Source organism: Podarcis gaigeae, assembly GCF_964106915.1.
Source record: "Podarcis gaigeae genome assembly, chromosome: 9".
Lineage (NCBI taxonomy): Eukaryota > Metazoa > Chordata > Lepidosauria > Squamata > Lacertidae > Podarcis > Podarcis gaigeae.
The window spans coordinates 23340955-23353395 of record NC_139685.1 but is presented as its reverse complement, the minus strand read 5'-3'; the positions used below and the strand labels follow the sequence as shown (position 1 = coordinate 23353395).

The 12441-nt window shown below is 38.7% G+C and overlaps 1 protein-coding gene across 41 annotated transcripts in view; it reads left to right on the top strand.

The window, feature by feature from the left end:
* PCM1 (pericentriolar material 1) overlaps positions 1-12441 on the top strand; it is a 44755-nt gene that overhangs the window by 17955 nt on the left and 14359 nt on the right. For 27 of the 41 annotated variants that reach the window (XR_014568043.1, XM_083755229.1, XM_083755254.1 and 24 more), the window contains 13 exons: positions 389-549; positions 856-1076; positions 1784-1932; positions 2906-3035; positions 3453-3569; positions 3661-3851; positions 4706-4909; positions 5528-5750; positions 6409-6554; positions 6988-7178; positions 8073-8250; positions 8799-9157; positions 9274-9441. Coding sequence is in view for 40 of the 41 variants with exons in the window: in XM_083755229.1 (XP_083611355.1) it covers positions 389-549; positions 856-1076; positions 1784-1932; positions 2906-3035; positions 3453-3569; positions 3661-3851; positions 4706-4909; positions 5528-5750; positions 6409-6554; positions 6988-7178; positions 8073-8250; positions 8799-9157; positions 9274-9441 (2438 nt within the window). In the remaining variant the exon portion in view is untranslated. Of the gene's footprint in view, positions 1-388; positions 550-855; positions 1077-1783; positions 1933-2905; positions 3036-3452; positions 3570-3660; positions 3852-4705; positions 4910-5527; positions 5751-6408; positions 6555-6987; positions 7179-8072; positions 8251-8798; positions 9158-9273; positions 9442-11427; positions 11485-12441 lie in introns of all 41 variants that reach the window. The other 14 variants (XM_083755234.1, XM_083755226.1, XM_083755245.1 and 11 more) reach the window with 1 other exon arrangement.

Genomic DNA, 12441 nt, shown 5'->3' with positions numbered 1-12441 from the left:
GATATTTATGAGAAATGAGGAAACTTAATTTTCCCCTTCTTTTTCTCCTGCAGTGTACCAATATGTTTGTTTTAGCACAATATGTTATTTTTCTTCTTTCTTCCCTCTTCTGGGTTTTCCCCCCCTCTCCCTGCTCCCATAACTCAATTCTCCCAACTTTTGTATGCCTGGGATTTGGGAAACTGGGCTTGTTAAGGTGATGCACATCTTCCATTAGATAAATTATTTCAAAAACAAGACAAAGAACCCACTATTATTATAGTATTAGCATAATATTTGTTTATATTCCACCATTTTTAATTTTAAAAATCTATTCTGTCATGGAGCTTGTAAAAAACCTAAGGGTGCTTAAAATTTAAATGATGCTTAATTTGGTTTCCTCCTCTAGAAATCCACAGGGCACCACTAACTGGGGAGAAATTAATTGCAATAGTAATAGCAATTTGCAGTGTGGAACTAATAACAGAAATGGAAGGCATCTTAATACATCTTGTGAAATAAACAACCGATCTGCTAATATAAGGATGCTGAATATGCCCTCAACTTTAGGTACGTTTCAAAATAATATATTCTGCAGAGTATGTAATGTGTGGCAGTATTCAAATCTTAATTTATTAATCACATGGGGATTAATCAATTTACTCTCTAGATTTGTGTATGGGTAAAGATTATTTCCGAAGCAGAACACATACACTGTTTTTAGAAGATATGTGTAAGAATGGAGAGCCACTCTCTTAAGGCAGTGCTTTCCATCTTTAAATTTTGTAAGTCCTTTAAAAAAAATATGTTGGGCATATTTTAAAAAATTGGTTGCCTAGATTATAAGTGAATTCAGTTCCTAGTATGTTCTTTCAGATTGCCATTATAATAGAGAAGATGGTGGTGCTGATATTCCACAAGGTGAAGATGAAGTTGATGCTGAAGCTGATCGAGCCAGTGAAGCTTCTCTATCCAGCCGCAGAACCAGCATAGCTGAGGAGGCTCCTGCTGATGTGGAATTTGAGCAAAAGATCAACAGGCTTATAGCAGCAAAACAGAAACTTCGACAACTGCAAAACCTCGTTGCTATGGTACAGGTCTGTTTTCATTTAATAAGTTCCTTGCCATTGTGCTAACTGAAATTAAAGCAATGGGTAGAATTAAACGTAAGGCTAAGGAGCTCACTCCATCAGCCCTAGCATTTCTGCTTGAGTGATGGAACACTTTCCCCTTCCATCTCCCCATGTGCTGTTTTGAGGGGTTCTCCCAACCTGCAAGAGTGGATTTTGGGGGATGGGGGAAGCCCCGCTGTGCTAGTGGGAATCCTTGAGCTGGCTTCTGCCATCAACTGTGTAGTTTAATCTGGCCCAATATTGTGTGCGATTTTTGTCATTTTTTGTACTGTAATCCGGCCTCATCAGTAAATGATGAAATACTTTTAAGCTGCGGAAACCTGAAAACTTCTTTTTCAGTATCTGAAGGTATTAAATAAAAATTATATTTCCAGCTCTTGATTATAGATGGTCTCATATTTTTAGTGTCATGAAAAAGAGGAAACCCAATAGCAAGCAAATTCTGAAGGTTTATTTGGGACATCTTCCAGTCAAATTAAAGCATTTTCAGTTGTATTGATTTCAGCAGGAAAGTGTTGAAAACATGTTTAATCAATGGGATTTAGACTCCGGTGCACCTGACAACAAAACTGCTTTGGATGGCACAACAGAGAGAGAGACAGAGAAAGGAAAGGAAAGGAAAGGTGGAAGGCTCAGTGAGGTCGTAGCTGAAGACCCTGTTTCTATTTTAGGACGATGAAGTGGAACCAGAGGCTTCAGGACAGGATAACATGGATCAGTTCTTTGTGGCTGAAGAGGAAAAAGCACAGCAGCAACCAAACAATATTCGAACCAGTGCAAACAAGTCCCAGAAAGGTGTAGTTCTGAATGAAAAAGCAAGGTACAGTCTCTTTCACATGCATTAAAGTTAATGATGGGGCAGATTTACTGACTGCATTTGAGGGGATTATATATAATGTGAGAGTTTTCCCTGCCTGGTTTCTGCCTGAAAATGACTTCTGCTGACCATCAAAGCAGAAACAAGCAAGGAGATAAGGAAGCGTGCAAACTCCTGGTGTTCGGGTCTCTGAATCTGTGGTGGTTATAGTGAGGATTTGGCATAATTCTTTACATGCGGATAAGTGAATTTTAACCCAGTGAGGAGGCAGAATAGCAGGATAGTGTGCAGTGGAACCTTGGCTTTCAAACGTAATCTGTTCCGGAAGACTGTTCAGCATTTGAAAGGGCTGGCTGCAAGGTCAATGGGGGAAAATGAAAAACATGCCTCGGAAGTGTTCAGCTTCCGAAAAAGGTTCAAAAATGGAAGCATTCACTTCCAGGTTGTTGGCGTTCAGTTCCAAATTGTTTGGCTTCCAAAGCATTCAACAACTGAGGTTCCACTGTACCTCCCATGATGCCTGGTTACCCATACATCATTTTTGAATGAGATTGTCTAAGGAATGTGGTGTGTGTGGCCCTCCATCTGTTCATCCTTCAACAAGGGATGATGGGAGTTGGAGTCCAGTAACATCTTGGGTGCCACAGGAACTCAACTCCTCAGCTAAGGCTTCATATACCCTTTCTGATTTAGGTGGGGCTGTCTTGGCCATATGTCCTTGCCATTGGTTTGTGGTAAGTAACACTCTCACTTGGGAGTGCTGTGGAACTGGAAGGCCTTGCCCAATACAGAATTGATTGGTCCAAGAAGAAGAAAAATACATTTTAAACTTCTACAGTGCATGTTCTCCTAATTAATCTGTTTTTGCTTTTGACAAATTAGTTAGGAGTAGGGAATTGCCCAGTTAGATGTCTGTAACCACTTCAGTTTTATTCCTTTGCAGATATGATAACATGAGAATGCTTTATTGTTGTAGAGAGAAATTTTATGAAGCCAAGCTTCAGCAGCAACAGAGAGAATTGAAACATCTCCAAGAAGAAAGGAAGAAACTGATAAAGATCCAAGAAAAGATCCAGGTGTTGCAGAAAGCTTGTCCAGATCTTCAAGTAGGTAGAACGGTGGTTTAACACGAGAGAGGGAAATACAAAATCCCAAGGGCAACCCTGCTTGGCATCTCAACCGCAAGATTATTAACCCTAGCTTTTATTCATTTAAATGCAGGGTGTGTTAGCCCTTGTAGTTATAAATATGAATTTTGAGCATAGGATTGCCAATATACCGAAAGGTCAGAAATAGTGAGAAAAAGATGTGTGCTTGAAAGATGATGGGTCTGTAAATAGCTGGATGAGTAGTTCAAAAGCTTGGAACATTAGTTTGTAGACATCAGTCTTGTGTTGACTTGCAGGCTTGTTGAAAAATGAAATTGACTGGATCACTAAAGCCAGTGATGCCGCAGATTTCATTAACTTGATAAAGGTTCTTATTCAAATACTAATAATGTAATTTTAACACTTTATTCTTAGTTGTCATCTAGTGTGGATAATTGCCCTGGGAATACTTCAGCGCCAGCTGCGAATGAAATCAGCGCAACCAACAAGATTGTGGTCCAACCAGAAGAAACAGCCACAATTGATACTGAGGTGCTTCATATTCTTGTGTATAAAACTGCAATAGCATATTTTGAATTGCATTGCAATAAAATATTTTCTCTTAATATTTTATTTTAAACAGCTTTGGTCTGAGATGCGCAGACATGAGATTTTGAGAGAAGAATTGCGACAGAGAAGAAAGCAGCTTGAAGCCTTAATGGCTGAGCACCAGCGGAGAAGGGACCTAGCAGATACCACATCTGCTTGTGCTGGATCTACTAAAAGTGATGGATCAGAGACCCAGTGCACTCCCCAACAAAGCAGAACAGAAAAGTAAGAGAAAAAATAAATACCCTGCTTTCTCATCTGGTGTATATTTAAGTTGTATTCACTGCAAAGATAAATAACTTTTCAAAATTGTATTTAGATGTGTTACTTTTAAATGTGGCATAATTAGAATAGCCTATACTGAATCTAAGCATTGCTTTCTGCTAACCCAGTTTAAGGAAGGGAAGAGATCCCACTTATCTCTTCCTCCTCAACCCCAGTAGACTCACACTTGATCACTGGTATGATAATACTGCTTCCTCACGTCTGTGCACCTTTTCACCAGCAGCATGCAAGCTGTTGTACCAATCAAAAATTGCCGTGTTTTTGAGGATGTTCATTTCTGGAACTGAATTATATACTCCTTTCTTCCACCCACACTTTTAAAAATAATCCTCTTTAAGACTTCATTCCCACAGTGGGTTTTGAATCACTGTTATGACTAGCCTGATTAAGCAGGTTAAATAGTCATGCTTGCTACTTTTAGTCTGGGAGACTTGAGCAGGCACTGTCTGGTTATAAACAATTTTGCCTTGCCAAAAACAAATAAATATCTAAATCCTTATAGTGGAAATACATAGCTGTGAATTTTAAAATGCAGGAGCAAGTAGGAACAAAATTTATATTCTGAAAGGTGGGGAAATAATCTAAAAATGACATAAATCAAAAGTCATAAATTTAATTTGAATCGTGCAGAATTCCTCAAAGGCATATAAATCAAAGCAAATTGTGTTTCTAGGAGATTAATTTGAGATGTGCATGTTAGCTATTTTTATCCAGCGTGCAACTTAGTTTTTCGTGATCTAATTTTACCTTACACTTTAGCAGCAGAATAACTGTTTTTTAATACTTGATGCTAGAACCATGGCAACATGGGGAGGGTCTACTCAGTGTGCATTTGATGAAGATGAAGATGGTGGTGATGAAGATGCATATCTTTCTGATGGGCTTGGTCAAGTGGAAGAGGAAGAGGAAGAGGAGCAAGAATCTAGTTCCAATGAGTACTCTGTGTGTCCCAATAACGCAGATCAAAGTACATATTGTGCAAAGGAAGATAAGGAGAGGTTAGTTTTGCATGTTCATTACCGACAGTTAAGTTGTAAACTGCTCCCTTCAAGAAAATGTTTTCCCTTTGCTGCTTATTAAGCTGTGCATTATGATGCTAGTCCTTATATACCGTGAAGTTCACTCTGAAAGGTTTTATATAACCTGAAACTATGAATGTGTGGATATCTAGTGTAATATTTTCTGTAATTTCATTGGTCAGCCTACAATTCATTTGTGCAGTATTACTGATGTTTAACTTCTAAGCCCCATTCCAAACATTTTTTGGAATAGTGAGAGGCTTCATGCTGTAGAGGAGAGTCATGCCTCTGTTCTGCTATCACACAGAGCCCTGGCATTATGCATTGTGTTCTATCTCAAAGCCAGATAAAAGAAATTCCTGCTCATCAAAAAGAGGATAAAGGGACACTGTACAAATTAGGTGACTACATCATGTTACTTGCATGGTGTGAAGGGAAAGAAGCATGTTTGCTCTGGACTAGGCTTGTGTTCCTTCAGAACTGAATTGCTTGTTTCTCATTGGCCTCGTAACTGGCTTTTTACTTAATGAAATGCTTTGTACCAAGAGCGCAATTTAGAAATGTGTAATCCCTTGTCTAAACATTCGTTGTTCTCAGCTGGAAGAATCCTCGTCCTCTTTCAGCAGATGGAAACTATCGTCCTCTGGCTAAAGCAAAGCAGCAACAGAATATCAGCATGCGGCGGCAAGAAAACCATCGCTGGATGTCTGAGCTTTCTCATGTAGAAGAGAAAGAACAATGGCAAGAGCAGATTAACCAGCTAAAGAAACAGCTTGAATTCAGTGTCAATATTTGTCAGACTTTAATGCAGGATCAACAGGTAGAATGTGAAAGACTTATTTAATTTTCTCTTCTGCATGTTCCCATCCAACAGGCTGGATGTTTCCTACATTTCTGCCCTCCCTGTCTTGTTGATGAGGCAGAATTGAGCCCACCATTGAAGGGGATTATACTTTGGAGAGGGGGAGACTGCCACTAATTTTAAAGGATTCATTTTTCAGTATTTAAAGGGTGGTTTCCAGCTTCTCATTTCTCATTTCTTCTGGACAGAACAATCCTTTCTTGATCCTGCTGCTTCTGACTTCCAGTCTGATTATGAGTTGAATTTTTAGACCCATTGAAGTGAACATCAAGACGAACTTGGGTTCATTGCATAGTTGCAAGTTTATGGAATGATCCCCAAGAAGATGTGTTTTCCTAGATTTTAGAAATAAAATCCTTCTTGTTCTGCAAGACTTTTGGTTAGGGGCTGGGCAGTAAAATATTTTAATGACTAACATTAGCATTTTGTTTTAAAGGTGTGAAGGTTTGTTATTTTATCTTGGCTCAAGATTGTGGAAAGATGGGACAAAGAAGCTTAATGAAAAGTTAATATTCTGTACCCCCTCGCCTCCTTTGGGGGAGGAAGGGCAGGGTAGAAATCTAATAAATAGAATTAATTTTAATGGATCTATATTTTCACATATTTTTCTCTGCAGACTCTCTCCTGCCTATTGCAGACTTTGCTTACTGGCCCTTACAGTGTGTTGCCCAGTAACGTTGCTTCACCACAAGTACACCTTATAATGCATCAGTTAAATCAGTGTTATACTCAACTGACTTGGCAACAAAATAATGTTCAAAGGTATTCATTTCAACTTTATAGATGTCTGTTCCATACATTTGAAAGAAGACAGGCTGTAATGATGCACAAAAATGGTGTCTTATATTTATTGTATTTAAGAAAATACTTGTATTAGACTGTTACATGTGTGCTCCCGAGTACTCCAGAACCTCAGTGCAAGAAACACATTGTAGTGACATCTTATGTAATATTTAAAAGATAAATTATGTGCTATTTTTATGAACACAATAGAGATGAGACTGTAATGGTCCGACTTGATAATTCTGTGATCATGTTAGAGCTCTGTCATATTTTAACCTTTGTTGAAATTGCTTAGGGACTGAAATTTGGAAACAGATGCATTTCTGCTTACTAGTGTTAGCTTCAAAGACTGATTTGTCCTTGAGTATTTATTAGTCTGTGTATTTGAAATTCAGATACCATTATTTCACAGGTTGAAGCAAATGTTAAATGATCTAATGCGCCAGCAAGAGCAACAGAAGACAAGAACAACTACAAAGGAGAAAGACAGCAGGGCTCCACCGCCTCCATCACCAACGATGTTTTGTCCCTTTGGTTTTCCTTCCCAAACAATGAACCTGTTCAGCATGCCCGGGTTCACAAATTTCTCCTCTTTCCCACCAGGTAGGCATTTCCAGAACTGCACCAAATTACTAGCAATAGATCTCCATGTGCTTTGCTTCTCTGTTCCCAAGATAAGTGCTTCAAAGTAGCATTTCTTGCCTTCATGTTGTTTTACCTTGAAAGCAAACCCTCCCAAGTCTCCGTAAATTTTTCCTCACTAATTTCATTGTAGCGCATTTATTCACAGCATGACTTAAATGTTGTGCCCTCTCTTCAGTCCATCTTCCTAACATGCTTTCCTCAAAACTATGAAGTCTCAGAAGGAAAAAAGTTTTAAAGTCCTTCTTTCACAGTAGGCTAGATAAGCAATGGCATACATGGATGTATGGTAATAATATGCATTTATTTCATTGTATATTTTAGACGTCATCTGTATATAATAAAATTGAGTTCATTTGAGTTACTCTATTTCCTAAATAATAATGTGAAGCCATTACTCTCTGATAGTTGTAGGTAAATACAAGGATTAAAACACCCAAGGATTAAATATAAACCAGTTATAATTTGCTAGTCCTCACCTAGATGTGGCAACAGTTACCATAGATACACATCTATAAAGTAATGCTTTTGGTGGAAGGCAATGTTCATTTAGAACAACAGATACTTTTACCTAATATATACAGTGGTTTTGTTGCCTATGCCATAATAAGTGACTCAAATCAGGAATAGTTTTCAGTAAATATAGTATGGAAGTTGTTACAGTTTCTTCCCTAGTCAGTGCACAACGTTTGTTATTTTGTTGAAATCGTTTTTTAAAACTTGAATTATGGGGAAAGATTGGATACAAGCTTGATAGCATTTTTATGGTCTGTCATACATCTTTCTTTGTATTTTATAATATAATTTTTTGAATTGTGGAAGCAGTAATGTTTCTGGTGTGATTTCTTTTCCCAGGTATAAACTTTGGCCCAATGTTTCCATCTGGTTTGGGGGATTTTCCGCACAACTGTACAGCTCAGAACAGTGAACATCAGCAGCAACCCATAGAGCCTAACACCACTGGGAAAATGGACTATATGGCATTTCCAAAACCTTTTGAAAGTAATTCTACTGGTGGAGTAGAAAAACCAAGGTACTTGAAGCTTAAATTGAACTTGTGTTTGTGAGCCACACTTTTTATTCGGGCTCAAATTAGAACCTGTCCTATAAGAGTGATTTAGTTATGAAATTGTATTTTTTGTTGTGCTGATCTCTGTGAAAGCACTTCTTTATAGATAGCCTATCAAATATTGTGATTTTGGATGAGATTTTGGGGCATCAGCAACCAGTTGTCTTTGCTTAGAGAAACAATCTATTAACTGTTTTATTTCAGTTTGGGTTTGATTGAAGCTCTGATTAGTTGCTGGTTCAAGCTCGTAAAGATCCAATATATTTCTTGAACCAGTTCAGCTTATTTCATTTCCAGAAGGAAAAACAGAAATGATTTGCCTGTATCCAAAGACCACATCAGACTTTCCCATGCCTACTGAGAAAATATTGTTTGGGACACCTTTGGAACAGCATGGGTTATAGATTTCAAATAATGGCTGTCTGGAAATACACTTCTTTCCTTGGAAAACTTCTGACTTTGCCTCTTACGCCATGATTCTGATTTCTCTCCCCCCCCCCCCCCAATTTAAGAGGTCAGTTGCAACCTGAAGAAGAAACAGAGAATAGATCAACTAGGTCAAATGGACACCAGGAAGGAGGAAAAGAAAAACCTTTGTTCCTCAAGTCTGGATTTGCAATACCTGTACAAAATGCAGGATGTGGTAATCACAAGAATCAAGCTGGCACGAGCAGGAGGAGAGAATTTGATGAAGAATCCCTGGAGAGCTTTAGTAGTATGCCCGATCCAGTGGATCCAACCACCGTGACTAAAACCTTTAAACCTCGGAAAGCATCTGCACAGGCCAGTCTAGCTTCCAAAGACAAAACACCAAAGTCCAAGAATAAGAGGAGGAATGCTTCTCAATTTAAAAACCGATCAAGATCTAATGGTAGGTTCATATGAAACACCCATAGTTTGGGGTTATTTATCTTTCTTTCAATAATCCGGGGGCAGGGTGGCTATGGAAAGGGCAACCTGTGCAAATTGGATCTTTTTTATTTTAAGGTTTTGAAAGTGCCAGTGTTTCCAGCACATGCGAGCCTTACAAGAGCAACAGAAGCAGGCACTCAACTCGGAAGGAAGAAGTTGTCCAAGCAAAGGTGTTCAGTAAAAAGAATCGAGAGCAACTAGAAAAAATAATTAAATACAGTAGATCATCAGAAATGTCCTCAGGTACTTAAAAATAGTTAACAGTTTTTATTTTAAAGTGTACCAATTCCATGGTTACTTGCATGCTCAAAGAAGAACTGGGAATCTTACTGGGATGAAAATTTTCAGGTAACCCAATTATTACGTTCACATAATTGTTACTTGCTATTTATTTATTTTTTAAACTACACTATGTATAGTGTAGATGTACAGATGGAAACTATTGTATGCTGAAGATCATGCATGGAATTTTTGTCTGCAATCCGAAATATATTTAAATATAATGGCATCTAGTTTCTAGTGACCATGCATAGAACTGAGCCTTTAATGTTAATTTCCCCCTGCGATATTGTAATGGATTGTACCTTCAGAAAGCCTCCTTCAGAGGGTTGGGTTGACCCTGTAGAATAGTGTTGGGGGATAGTGTGAAGGAACTGCAGAGAGAACGAGGAATAGGACAAAAATGTATTTTCTCTTCCCCCAAAGCAGGAGCATCTGCTGGATCTCAGCTCCTTCAGTGAATTGAATGGTCTCTCTGATTTTTGGAAAAGAGACTCTAGATTCAGCCCATTATATTAGTCTTTAATTTTTTTATAATATTTTATTGAAGCGTTGATTCCGTTGCTTTCTTCTTAATAAGAGAGGCTTGGGTAAAAATAAATAGCAACAACAGGTCTAAAACTACTGCTCTCAGTGTTGTTGTTTCTTCATTTTTAAAGGGACACATTCAGGTATATATTTGATCACTGCTGATTGCAGGTAATATTTGAAATCCAGCTTTGGATATTAGAGAGCATAAACGGAAGGCCCACACATCTCTATACAAACGTTAAACATATTTGCTAAGCACACTTAATGATTTGCCTGTGGGCTGATTTGGAAATAACACAAAGCCATAGTTTAGCATTGCAAGAATGAGCCTCACCTCCCACTTCCCTCCCTTAGTCCTGTGCCGCTACCAGGAGGCATTCAGAAGCTTTTTCTTCTTCATTTCTGATTAAGCACAGCGTGCCATGTAGTCCAAACCCAGACAAGCCGGGTTAATCTTACGGTTAGTGTAGTTTATGAAGGCTGGTTTCCTTTCAGTAATCCTATTTCTGGTTAACCACAATTTAGAGCTCAGATGACATTCTATAAACTGTAATTAATCTAAAACTGGAGGAGGAGAATCCAGTCTCCTCCTCATAGTTGTGTCAGTGGAGGAAGCACATGATTGCATGGGGAGGCTGGCCTGCTCTTGTAGCACTAAATCATGTTTTAGCATTGCAACTGAATGCCTCCAGTGTCCCTTTTTAACAATGTGGTGTGTGCGTATGGGTTTCTTTTTTTTCTCCCCCTTTTGGGGTTCTTTGAAATCGTGGGAGACCAGTGTGCTCTTGAGACTTGAAACAAGAAGGGTCATATTTTTGGATGCTCATATTTTCATGTTGCTTTTATTAGTAAATGAGTTTCAATTATGATCTCATTGACGCTGTGTACAGGCGTGTCCCCACGTACACGAGTTAGACCGCATATAAGTGTGACGCCCAGAAATAAATAAAAAGAATTAAACTGGAAAAGTGCTAAAATGTCGCAAAAAGAGTGGGAAAACAGCTAGCGATCCCAGAAGCCTTTGCACCCAACTGTGAGGCTTGCAGAGAGGTTTAGATAAAAGTGTTCCCCACTTTGATTTCATGTATACGCGCGATACCCGGGAACGTAACCCCTGCGTAAGTGGAGAGGCGCCTGTATGTGGACATAGAGTGAGTGAGAAATCCAGTGCGCATACTTGAAAAATTATTTCTGGGATCTTTTCTTTCCCCCTTTGGAAATTTTTGTGGTAATATGCTTTTCTCAAATCACTCCCCCCACCCCCAAGAGACATGGGTTCTCTGGAGATTTGTTTTGTTTTGTTCATTTGGATCACTAAATAGCCTTTCTCCCATTATTTCATTAGACCTTGCTTTTATTTCCGATACACATTTTTGTGTTTATCACTGTCTGTCCTTCCCACCCACCCCTTTCCTGCAGCACATGCTAGGAGAATACTGCAGCAGTCTAACAGAAATGCATGCATAGAAGCACCAGGTAATGCACTTGCTGCTTAGCTTCCAAACTTACCTTACCTTGATTTTCTGGTCTCTTGTCCTAACTAACAAGTAGCTTGCTTATTGAATTAGCAAAAGGTGCACTAATCCAAATGATACTTTTTTTTTTTAATCTACTTGCTTTAATGATTAGGTACTTTATTATTACTGAAAGTCATAGCCAAGCCTGAACAACCAGTTAAGGCAAAGGTATTCAGCATGGAGCCCTCCAAATGTTTGGGAATACAGTTGGCATCATTTCTGGTCATGCTAGAAGGGGGTGATGGGAGTTGGAGTCCAAAAATATGGAGGATGCCATATTGACTATCCTGGAATTAAGCACTTCTGTGTCAGAGGATATGACTTTCAAGCGGAGTTTTGCCCTTGTATCTCTTACGGTTGAAACTAAGAGTGTATTCCTAAATCTTATTTATTTATTTAAATTTTATTTGTATACCACCCTTCATCCAAAGATCACAGGGTGGTTCACAACATAAATATAAAACGCAGGAATACATAAAGCAAAAACAAGAATAAAAACAAACCAATAACCCCCACATTTAAAAGAACATATTAATCAGCTAAAGGCCTGGTTGAAGAGACACGTTTTTGCCTGGAACCTAAAGATATATAATGAAGGCCACCTCTTCCCACCATCTAAGAGCATAGACAGCAGAAGTTAGCTATCCCTCTTCAGGAAGGGGCTCTCTGCACCACCAGTGGATCCAGAAGTACCTGTTCGTGTTTTGAGATAGTTGAGTTACAGTACATGAAAATATTTCTACAATCTGCTGTTTGAGCTGCTGTTGGACCACAAAGCATAGACAGGTAGCATGACTTGGTTTCTTCTAGGAAAATGAAAGCATTTCTATGTCTACTGTAGATACTTAATTTCTCACGTGAGTAGGTGAGGTATTGAAAATCCAGCTGTCGTGTCACCATTTATGCTGAGGTGAAC